Genomic DNA, 12555 nt, shown 5'->3' with positions numbered 1-12555 from the left:
GACGAGCTTGTTTGTCTCTCCCGTGTAATGTTTCATAGTGAAAAACTTTAAGAAAAGCAACTTTATGGCCTTGTACTGTGTATCTAACTCAGCTCTGTTCTTCACCGACCTCTCAGATGGTTCAGCTGGAGGAGCTTTTGGCCGTCCGTCACTCCGTGTTCGTGGTGGGCAATGCCGGCACGGGGAAATCCCAGGTCCTCAAGTCTCTCTACAAGACATATCAAAATATGAAGCGAAGGCCCGTGTGGGCTGATCTCAACCCCAAAGCTGTCACCAACGATGAGCTTTTCGGCATTATAAATCCAGCCACGCGCGATTGGAAAGACGGTACGAGCTGCCGACGCTCTTTTTTTTTCCCGGCAGTTCCATAACATTGGTTTGCAGTGCGAGAATCAACGTGTGTGCTTCTCCCCCCAGGGCTGTTTTCTAATATCATGCGTGAGCTGGCTAACATCGGTCACGGCGGACCCAAGTGGATTGTCCTGGATGGCGATATTGATCCGATGTGGATTGAGTCACTGAACACAGTAATGGATGATAACAAGGTAAAGCCAAGACAACTCCAGTTCAATATCGAAGTGCATTCGAATGTCTTCATAAAAGCGTTGGGCCGCATTCAACTGAAACGCATTAAAAAGACCTTCACCATTCAAAAAATGACCTTTAGAGTTGCACTTTGTTCTTGTATTTTGTGGAGTTGACAGCGTTCTGAGGCTGTGTGTGTGCGATACTGTAGGTGCTGACACTGGCGAGTAATGAGAGAATCCCACTGAATCCAACCATGAGGCTGGTGTTTGAGATTAGCCACCTACGCACTGCCACGCCAGCGACCGTCTCCAGAGCTGGTCAGTGTTTGCTCTCCTCGCCTCCACTTTCTCCTCTGTTGCCTTCCTCGCAGCTATTACAATAAACCAGTACATAAGAAACAAACTCCGGGAAACAAGAGTAGAAAATCTGAATCTAAACTGTAGCAATAAATCATGAGATGGCAAGAAGCAAAACACAATCTTTGCTGTTTCTTCCCACAGGCATTTTGTACATCAACCCTGCAGATTTAGGCTGGAATCCACCGGTGTCCAGCTGGATTGACAGGAGAGAAGTCCAGTCAGAGAAAGCCAATCTGACCATTTTGTTCGACAAGTATCTCCCATCGTGCCTTGATACCCTCAGGTCAAGGTAGCGTTTCTTCTTTTAAATTCGATTGTTATTAGATTTTGTGTCATAGGGAAAAGAGTTAAAGAAATGGTTCACTCAAAAATTGTAGACCCTTATATACAGTACCAGTCAAAAGTTCTGAAACGCTTATAGATCTTAAAGATCTTTTATTATCAGTATATGAAGAGTTTGGTTCCAGTACGCTATAAATCCATTTCGATTAATTTGAGTAAAAATGTGTTTTCTTTACAAAGAAAGTGGCAAGATGAAAACCACTATTTTCTGTTTCAAAGTTTCACACGGCATCTTTAGGTTCTAGTAACATAAAAAATTCAAATCCAGATTTTGATTTTAAAAGATTTATTATAAAAACTGATATTTTTTTCCCCAAAATGCAATAAATCCATGATTTTTTTCCCAAAATGCAATAAATCCATTGAGTCAATATAAAAGTTATTTTTCATATTGAAACTGTTGAAAATACAACAAAGTGAGTTGATCCACATATGACAGCCTCTGAACTCAATACAATAATAATCTTACATACAGGCTCTGGACTAAAAATACATATATAGGTGCTGGTCATATAATTAGAATATCATCAAAAAGTTGATTTATTTCACTAATTCCATTCAAAAAGTGAAACTTGTATATTATACTCATTCATTACACACAGACTGATATATTTCAAATGTTTATTTCTTTTAATTTGATGATTATAACTGACAACTAATGAAAATCCCAAATTCAGTATCTCAGAAAATTAGAATATTACTTAAGACCAATACAAAGAAAGGATTTTTAGAAATCTTGGCCAACTGAAAAGTATGAACATGAAAAGTATGAGCATGTACAGCACTCAATACTTAGTTGGGGCTCCTTTTGCCTGAATTACTGCAGCAATGCGGCGTGGCATGGAGTCGATCAGTCTGTGGCACTGCTCAGGTGTTATGAGAGGCCAGGTTGCTCTGATGGTGGCCTTCAGCTCTTCTGCATTGTTGGGTCTGGCATATCGCATCTTCCTCTTCACAATACTCCATAGATTTTCTATGGGGTTAAGGTCAGGCGAGTTTGCTGGCCAATTAAGAACAGGGATACCATGGTCCTTAAACCAGGTACTGGTAGCTTTGGCATTGTGTGCAGGTGCCAAGTCCTGTTGGAAAATGAAATCTGCATCTCCATAAAGTTGGTCAGCAGCAGGAAGCATGAAGTGCTCTAAAACTTCCTGGTATACGGCTGCGTTGACCTTGGACCTCAGAAAACACAGTGGACCAACACCAGCAGATGACATGGCACCCCAAACCATCACTGACTGTGGAAACTTTACACTGGACCTCAAGCAACGTGAATTCTGTGCCTCTCCTCTCTTCCTCCAGACTCTGGGACCCTGATTTCCAAAGGAAATGCACAATTTACTTTCATCAGAGAACATATCTTTGGACCACTCAGCAGCAGTCCAGTCCTTTTTGTCTTTAGTCCAGGCGAAACGCTTCTGACGCTGTCTGTTGTTCAAGAGTGGCTTGACACAAGGAATGCGACAGCTGAAACCCATGTCTTGCATACGTCTGTGCGTAGTGGTTCTTGAAGCACTGACTCCAGCTGCAGTCCACTCTTTGTGAATCTCCCCCACATTTTTGAATGGGTTATGTTTCGCAATCCTCTCCAGGGTGCGGTTATCCCTATTGCTTGTACACTTTTTTTCTACCTCCCTTCACCTCTCTATTAATGTGCTTGGACACAGAGCTCTGTGAACAGCCAGCCTCTTTTGCAATGACTTGCCCTCCTTGTGCAAGGTGTTAATGGTCGTCTTTTGGACAACTGTCAAGTCAGCAGTCTTCCCCATGATTGTGTAGCCTACAGAACTAGACTGAGAGACCATTTAAAGGCCTTTGCAGGTGTTTTGAGTTAATTAGCTGATTAGAGTGTGGCACCAGGTGTCTTCAATATTGAACCTTTTCACAATATTTTAATTTTCTGAGATACTGAATTTGGGATTTTCATTAGTTGTCAGTTATAATCATCAAAATTAAAAGAAATAAACATTTGAAATATATCAGTCTGTGTGTAATGAATGAATATAATATACAAGTTTCACTTTTTGAATGGAATTAGTGAAATAAATCAACTTTTTGATGATATTGTAATTATATGACCAGCACCTATATACTGTATATGGATATCGCATTTTGCGTAAAATTAAAAAGTGACTTTTCAGTACCGACCTGATACAATACTGATTTTGGCGGAAACTCTTTTTTATTAAATGCCGTTTATCGCATTTTGGAACCAAACTCTTCATATATGCTTAAATGTCTGACATTTCTACAGTGTAAAAAGTATGTGTCGTAGTAGATTTCATGAAATTAATTGAGTAAACTTTACTTAATAAAATGGTGTCCTTGATTTTTATAAGAAGAAAATTATAGAAAAAATCTTGGAATTCTAAATGCACAAATTTATTGTATAAAGGATCTTTACTTAATTATTTTGTGGTGGGACTACATTAATTCTTTAGCTTAATTTCTCTTACTGAGCAGTGAATTTAGAGTTCCCAGCATGCTTTGCATGCAACAGCATTAGGAGAGTCATTTTTGCGAAAAACTGCTATTTTATGTGCTTTACAATCAAATGAAAGACTTAATAGTTTTTATTGTTCAGTTGTCTTTGAGATTTAGAAGAGATTCTGTTTGTATGTTTGAGCTTCGTGGTTACCATCATTCAGAAGAGTGGTGCTTGTGCTTAGGTTATGGGAGAGCTCATGATGTGTGTTTTTTCACTCAGTGAACAGTAATGCTGCTAATGCTGTACTGAGACAACTCTCTGCTTAGTTGCACATCATATATGTTGTAAACACAATAAGAAATGTTAAACTGAAGTTAAAAGAGATCAAGAAGTTAACTCTAATGCTCAAATTAGTATTTCTTCTTAAGTTTATCGTGTGACATGTGCTTAAATAATTTAGGTAATTTTACTTGATTTATTCATGGAATATTGCTTTACAAATAAGTACTTAAAAAAATAATGGTAACAACATTAGACAAAATATTTTTAAGTAAATATCCATGTCATTTTTTGCAGTGTAGACAAAAATATATTTGTTCCAACATTTCAATTTCATTCATTAGAAAACAAAAATGTTCTAAAAAAAAGTGTGTAAAAATTGAACAATCATTATTTTGAGAATTCTGTTGGATCCCAATGGTTGTGTATGAGTCACAGTACACACTACATCTTTTAGAGTCCTGTTTTCCTTCTCTGTAGCTCAGACATACCTGTTTCTGAGCTAGGGCTGGGTCTGGGGGGGGCTAGGAGGCATTGCCCCTCCAAACATATCCAGCTGGCAAATAAAATAATTAATACGTCTTATTTGTATTATCTATTAAATAATGATCTGTCAGTGAAATCACAGAGAAATGTAAAAAAAATGTGCATGTAATGAACTATGATTATATATCTGCCCAACTAGAATATATGATTGCCCCCCCAGTCGAGCCAGCCTAGTACTGGGGCTGTGTCCAATCACATCTGTATTTCACTTCATGCAAATTCTAGTTACAAAACTTCTATCTTTCTTATTTCCAGATTTAAAAAGATCATTCCGATACCTGAGCAGAGTATGGTCCAGATGCTGTGTTACCTCCTGGAGTGTCTTCTCATCCCAGAAAACACTCCTCCAGACTGCCATAAGGATCTCTATGAGCTCTACTTTGTCTTTGCAGCTGTTTGGGCCTTCGGAGGGACCATGTTCCAGGATCAGGTGGGATTTTATGTAACTTCAGTCAAAAAACTATTTCAGCCCACTCTCTACATGTGTATTTTCATTTCCAAAGCCGAATCTTTTTTTTAATACCACCTTATTTGGAAACGAATAATGAATGTTTTAACACTACGAGCGTCTGCAACCTGTAATTTCTGTACACTTTCGCCGCAGCTCGTGGATTACAGGGTGGAATTCAGTAAGTGGTGGGTGACGGAGTTCAAAACCATAAAGTTCCCGGCTCAAGGCACCGTATTTGATTACTACATCGATCCCGAGACGAAAAAATTTGAGCCGTGGACAAAAATGATCCCGAAATTTGAAATGGATCCAGACATACCTCTCCAGGTTTGCATTGATGTGTTTGTATTTCTGTATATCTGTGTTATTTCTTCATAGTTAACTGGCATTTCTTTTGCATCGTCTGCAGTCGTGGATATATTTTTATCTCAAAGCTGGTTGCAATGCATTATGGGATTGCATATGAAATGCCGCCTTAAGATTTGACCGAAAACGGTGTCTTAGGTATGCTTTGGCACAAACGTCGCCATTGTCATGACAGCTATAATGTAAGATGTTGTTTCTGGCTTTCTTACAAGCCGGGAAACTTAAATACAACTCAAGCTGAAACAAAGTCGATTGGAACTGACCCAGGGTGTTTCTCCTCCAGGCCTGTCTCGTCCACACTACGGAGACCATCCGTGTGCGCTATTTCATGGACCGTCTGTTGGAGAGGAGGCGACCAGTCATGTTGGTAGGCAACGCTGGCACTGGAAAGTCTGTTCTGGTGGGAGACAAACTCGGTTCCTTGGACCCTGAGAAATACACCATCAAAAATGTCCCCTTCAACTACTACACTACTTCAGCCATGTTGCAAGGTATGTAAGTCTTTCCCCCTTTTCACATCACTGACAGCGAAATCGCTTCCAAAAGTGCAACTTGAATGCCCTTTGGACGTTGACGGATTTTTTTGTGATCTGATCCATACACCCACGGCACATTTCTCCGAGCGTCAGCTGTTTTATTTATGCTGGTGTCCTCTACTGTCTTTGCAATCTGTTGGTTTGATATTTATCACTCGGCAGCATGCTCACCCATGTGTTCATCTGCGTACTCCTTTCTGTCTCACCAGCATTCACAATGAAACAGACCAGGCACTTGTTTATATTATATTGTATGATCAGAGGGAAATGCTTGCATTGGTATACAGTCAATACTTTCTGTAGGGTATGAAACTTTTCAAAAGTTAAATACAGTCTAGAACATATACTGTTTTGCTTGATTTTGTTCAATTCAGTTCAATGTGTTTTTGCCACAAAGGGCAAAAAGATAAAACTGGCGTATGTTATTCAGTAGGGGCTTGCTAGTTTGGAACCAAATAATGGTTTATTGTTATTGATATGTTGTTTATTAGAGTAACTTTGGTAGCATAAGCTGTTTTCATCCCAAGTTGTGAATTTAACTTATGCGAAAAATTGGTGTACTGAATAAAACTTGTGCGAATAAAGCACCACTTTCATCCAGTGAGTCAAAAAGAACAAAATCTTACCTTCCTGATAAACTGCTGCAAAATATCATGTAGAAAATGGAAGTTTCTGCTAAGAAGAAGGTTGTAGGTTTTTTTTAGAGTCAAACTTTTTGATGAATTTATTCTTGGTGTTTTCATTGTAGTTAATGCACATATTTCCTAAGCAGATAAAATTATCCGTCTCACATTTTTAGAATCTATGTACATATTGGCGTTTCCATCCAACATTTTTTATGCGAGTAAATTATGCGAACATTTACTCTCCCTCAGGTTTTTCCAAACCTGTTTAGTTTTCTTTCTTCTGTTGAACACAGCGAAAGATGACTGGAAGAATGCTTGTAATCAAACTGTTTTGGGGCACTATTGACTACTATAGTAGGGGGAAAAAATACTATGGTAGTCAATGGTGCCCCAGAGCTGTTTGGTTTTCCACATTCTTTAAAATCTCTTTTTTTGTAACAGATCAAAGAAGTGTATACAAATCTTTTTTAACATTTACTAATACCTATTTAAAGTATCTCTCAAAATTAGTTAAATTTCACTAAATTTGTATCGACCAACATTATCAAAAATGATAAATGAGATAAAAATAATTTGTTTGTTGTTAGTCTGTGACTAATATAAATGAATGAGACCTTAATGTAAAGTTAATGTTACCATTTTGACAAATGTGGTTAGGATGATAATTTATGTAAAAATTAAGAATGTTCCTTGCTATCATAATCATAAATAATCCATTCCCTATTCATAGAAAGTCTCTTCATTTTCGTTTCTTTGCATTACTTCATGTTGCTGAGGCTTTATCTATAAACTCATTAACTTTATGCAAATGCCTCTGCTTTCGCTTCTGAAAAAAATTGTGCTGGCAAACAATTCTAAAAACCGTCTGTCCTCTGCCATCTTTCCCCGCAGCTGTTCTGGAAAAACCTTTAGAGAAGAAGGCAGGGAGGAACTACGGGCCGCCCGGCAGCAAGAGGCTCATCTACTTCATTGATGACATGAACATGCCGGAGGTGGACGCATACAGCACCGTTCAGCCGCACACCCTTATCCGTCAGCACATGGACTATAACCACTGGTACTCAACGCTTGCTAATAACCCTGAACATCACAATGATTTATTAAACAGTCCACCTTAACAGCCAAATAATACAATTTCACGGATCGAGCCATTCTCCCAAGAGCTATTTTACACAATGGACACGCTAGTTATGACCGTGACACCTTGCTACCTTTGCTCAGATAGAGAATTTAATTACTACAGTAATGGATTTTGTTACATAAGGGTTTTATCTTGTTAGGAACCGTGACATCGTTGGCGATCGTTCGGTACACGAGGCCACGAGAGGTTCTGTTTATCTTATCTGCGCTGTTAGTCACTGGAGGCTGTGTTTTGTCATTGAAAGTAAACATTTACGTGTAGATCAGAGCCGAAGTCAGTGTGTTTCTTTGAGCTGCAGTGGATTTAAGATAGACGCGGCATGCATACAGAGCGGCCCCCGTGCGTGCTTTTGTGTGCGTGGCGTAGGTGTGACTGACGGAACGCTGTGTCCTCTCAGGTACGACAGGAGCAAGCTGCAGTTGAAGGAGATCCACAATGTGCAGTACGTGTCCTGCATGAACCCCACCTCAGGCAGCTTCACCATCAACCCCCGACTGCAGGTACACGCTCAGGACTGCGAATTAAACACATATCTCCCCTTCTGCATCCTATTGTTTTTAATCAGATACTTGACAAAACTTCAATAACACATTTTTAACGCCTCTACATGTTCATACTGTAAATATTGTCCATTTCAGAGGCATTTCTCCATATTTGCTCTCTCGTTCCCCGGAGTGGACGCCCTGAACACCATCTACTGCAGCATCTTAAGTCAACACCTCCGTGGTGAGGGATTCCCACAAGTTCTGCAAAAGAGCTGTTCTCAGCTGGTACAGCTGGCATTGGCATTCCATCAGCGTTTGACCACCACATTCCTGCCAACCGCCATCAAATTCCACTACATCTTCAATCTCCGTGATCTCTCCAATATTTTTCAGGTACTTAAAGGGATGCAAGCCTCAGGTCCGCTCACGCTGAAAAAGATTGAAGTATTAATCTTTTTATAATAAAATGTTTATCCCAGCCGTCACTCTCTGCGCTGTCTGAATGTCTTTGGGAGGGAAATGACTTGCTGTTATGTCAGTGTTGGAAGATTAATAGTCTTTATAATAATTTTGCACTTAAAAAAATTGTCTTTTTAAAGTTCAAATATCTAAAAATTCTTAAAGGCATATTTCACCCAAAAATGAAAATTCTGTCATCATTTACTCACCCTCGAGTTGTTTCAAACCTACATTCATTTCTTTGTTCTGTTGAACACAAAAGAAGATATTTTGAAGAAAGTTTGTAACCAAACAGGCACTATTGACTACCGTAGTAGTTGTTTTATTTACTAGGGTAGTCAATAGTGCCCCAGACCTGTTAGGTTACAAACTATTTTCTAAATATCTTCTTTTGTGTTCAACTGAACAACAAACGTTATAAAAGTTTGGAACAACCTGAGGGTGAGTAAATGATGACCTTTTTCCTACCCCCTGGCAATTTTTCCCTTGTTTTAAGCACAAACTCTTTTCATTTTGATTATTTCTCTCAGAAAACAAGCCATTTCATCATCTCATATGGCTTTTGAAACAAACTTTATTTAAGAATTCTCAGATATTTGTACTGCAAAACAAGTAAAAAATACTAAGCAAGAAATTATTACTTACTTACTTATGCAGTATGCATAATCATTTGCCTTTTAGACAGGGCTGTACAGTGCAACATATATGTCGCACATGCTACGAAAGAATCGGTTTGTGCTAAGAGTAATTAGCCAGTGTAGCACGCGTGCGATACAGTTTGACAGGTGCATTAAACAGAGCTGCGTGTTTGTGTGAAGTGCGTTTGTCGTCATGCTTGTTTGTGTGTGACATTAATCAATGGCACACCTCTATATTACTTAGTTTAGTCTATTTTTCCGGCTGCATTGAGTCCATATACCTAGATGCGGACGCGGAATCCAGTTATTTAAATACAGTATGTCATCTGGCTGTTCTGTGTGTGAATGACCACGTTTACATGGACGTCAGTAATCAAATTATTTGATTTATTCTGAGTAAGATAATATTACGATTAAGGTGTTCACATGAGTTGCTTTAAGAATATACCTTTTGTGTTCCCGTTTTACATGTTACACTACATAGTTCGATTAATGGCATACGTCATTACTAAGCGACGCCGTTCGACATTTCCTCCATAATTTCATGTATCAACAAACAGTTCGTCTTCGTCATGGTACCAAATACAGTTTTTGGTGTTTCATTTATTTTCTAGAATTGTTGGCATCTTTCTTGTTTCCCGTTCGGACCAAAATGTGCTTTCTTGCTTGAAGCCATGTTGTTTGCTGTAAAACGAAGCGGCTGTCCACTGCAGTGCGTGTGCGTAACCTGTCGCAAAGTGCCGCGAAAGTTCCTACATGCCGGTAATAGTGCGATTAAGGTGTGTACATGTCTATACCGCACTTCGATAATGTGCTGTACAAGCATAAGCAATACAATATAAGAAAATCAAAAAGACAAATTATTAAAAAGTTCGTAAGTAAGATAAGATAAGCGTAAAATAGAATAAAATGAAATAAAAATAGCAGCTTTCACACTGAGTTAAATGGCAAGCTATAAAAATAGGTTTTAAACTGGACTTAAACATAGTGAGTGTTTGGGCCTTTCTAACATGTAAAGACAGATTATTCCAAAGTTTAGGGCCCGCCACTGCAAATGCACGGTCACCTCTATTCTTTAATCTTGCACAGGGGACAATTAACAATGAAAGGTCAGCGGACCTAAGTCCCTTCGACGGAGTATATGGCTGTACTAATTCTGACAGGTATGACGGTGCCAAATATATATATAAATTTAATGATTTAAAAACTAAAATAAGAATCTTATAATCAAGGATATAGGTCTGAGGATATAAACAAATTAGCTTCATCTCAGAAAAAAAACTGAAATCCAATCACAGAAATTCTAATGGTTGGTTTCCATTATAAATCATTAGCTTTTTTCATTAAAACGATTACAAAATTCCTTTGTGTTGTATGTTTTGGGCATTATTCCAAAATAATTTAAAGGTGTTCTATTGGTTGCCATGAGCCTGATAACATCCCACCAGTGGAATCCATCACATACCAGTAGAAACGATTATAGTTTCCATTTTATCCAATACAAATCCCATTATGATCATCAAATCCATTCAGTTTTCTACTGTTTTTTGGGAAAGGTTCTATTGTTTTCCAGCAGTTTTGCATACTTATCTTTAAGTGGGTTGAAGTCAAGTGACTGATTTTTTTATGTACTCGCTCAATAACTGTTTCTTGTGTATTTTTATCCAAAATAAGTTACAGAGTACAACTGAGAATATCAGTTCATATCTGAAAAAGCGTTTGACAATGGACCCTCGGGGCTAAATCTCTGTCAGAAAGGCAGCCCATCAGCTGCTGATTTGTTTCTCTTTGCAGGCTGAAGTAAATAATTCATTCATCCGTGGATCCTTTTCATGTGCGCGTTCTGATGGAAGTTACCTAACTTCCGACAAGCCGGTAAAATTCCATTTTATCCATTAATTAAAAGCATCTCAGTCAGACATGCTTGTGGCCAATTTTAAACGGTTTCCGCCTGAGCGCCATGTCCATTTTCGAGCTAGTTTAGAAGCTCAACATCATTAGCCAGATGCTCACGCATAAACAATTCAGCACGGCCACCTTTCAAGAGCCACACTGCCATCCCGCTTCTTGTTATTGCGGTGACTTAAACAAGCGCTCCTTGGATTTCAATTGTTTTAAAGTGGCTTTATTGGCTACGTTTCCTCAGTTTGCCAATGATGAAAGAAAGAAAAAGACGAGGGTGGCCTCTGAACCTCTCATTGTTTTGGGTGCAGTCGGAGTAATGAAGCAAAATGAGAGCGAGAGAGGGAACAGATGAGATGCAGCTGAAGGAACATTTGAAGTGCAGCCCTTAGTTCTGCCTTACTAATTCAACTCACAGTTCAGCTGCCTAAGGACAGAAGGAGAGGGAGGAGAGCGTTTCCGCGCGACACCCTCAAAGTACTTCGCATTTCCAGACACTTTCTCTGTCTGTGAATCTTTACACAGAGAAAAAGATTTCATCCAGACGCTTTTGGTTCTTTATTTATTATAAATGTCTATTCAGTATTTAGCACCTTCGGGGAAGCTGCTTTAAAACTTTTAAGCTACAAGATACTCAGAATTTATGGTTAAACTATACAGTCAAGTTTCTAGTAACAAAAAGTAGGTAACTACAACCACCAGCAGATTGTGTAATGTGTATTTGTTTGTGGTTGGCAATCACAGCAGTATTTATCTGGCACTGGAATAATAAGGTGACAGGCTTAAACAGCATTAGGACAGATTTATTTACTGTAAGTAAATAATTGCTCGGCACATAATCGGCTGTGTGTAATGCGCACACGCATATGATGTTTACCTCCAGTCATGCTAGGCCTATATAAATAATACTCAATAACTGCAATTAAAATGAATAAGTCTTAATAAATAAATACTGATCATACAACTTATGAATCATTTTATTTAGACATGCACAACATGGACTGATGTAGGGGACTGTTTGGGACAGGTTTGTGTTAAAAGTAATTTGCCAATGTAAATGTCATTATTATCATACTTACAGAATTGAGGTGTGTCAAGTACACAATCTGCTGTTTTATTCAAACCATTACTCTTGATAGGAGGCTTCCGTAAATATTTTTGTACGTAGGGTTTGCTGGGTAGTGGTGCAACACAAAAATGCAAAGTAGTGTGTAAGTTGTAACTTAGTGCCTATAGTTAAAACTAGGCTACACTGTAACTTATACACAGCTGGTGCAACCAGCCTCTGATTTTTTATGACTTAAAGGGACACTTCACCCAAAAATGAAAATGTGGTCATCTTTTACCCTCAGATTGCTCCAAACCTGTAAACATTTCTTTGTTCTGCTGAATACATAGGAAGATATCTGGAAGATTGTCAAATCTCCCCCCCGCCCCCGCCCCCCATTGACTCCCATAGTATTTATTTT

General features: G+C 38.7%; 1 protein-coding gene across 1 annotated transcript in view; it reads left to right on the top strand.

Moving 5' to 3' along the window:
- Positions 1-12555, top strand: part of dnah9 (dynein, axonemal, heavy chain 9) — a 164339-nt gene that overhangs the window by 82628 nt on the left and 69156 nt on the right. Inside the window, exons 32-41 of the mRNA XM_057359459.1 lie at positions 117-327; positions 418-545; positions 737-845; positions 1029-1176; positions 4738-4912; positions 5087-5260; positions 5583-5790; positions 7353-7518; positions 8000-8102; positions 8241-8480. Of these exons, the coding sequence (XP_057215442.1) occupies positions 117-327; positions 418-545; positions 737-845; positions 1029-1176; positions 4738-4912; positions 5087-5260; positions 5583-5790; positions 7353-7518; positions 8000-8102; positions 8241-8480 (1662 nt within the window). The remainder of the gene's footprint in view (positions 1-116; positions 328-417; positions 546-736; positions 846-1028; positions 1177-4737; positions 4913-5086; positions 5261-5582; positions 5791-7352; positions 7519-7999; positions 8103-8240; positions 8481-12555) is intronic.

The sequence above is a fragment of the Triplophysa rosa genome, linkage group LG18, assembly GCF_024868665.1.
Source record: "Triplophysa rosa linkage group LG18, Trosa_1v2, whole genome shotgun sequence".
Lineage (NCBI taxonomy): Eukaryota > Metazoa > Chordata > Actinopteri > Cypriniformes > Nemacheilidae > Triplophysa > Triplophysa rosa.
The sequence above is the reverse complement of the archived record's forward strand: the minus strand, read 5'-3'. Positions and strand labels throughout refer to the sequence as shown.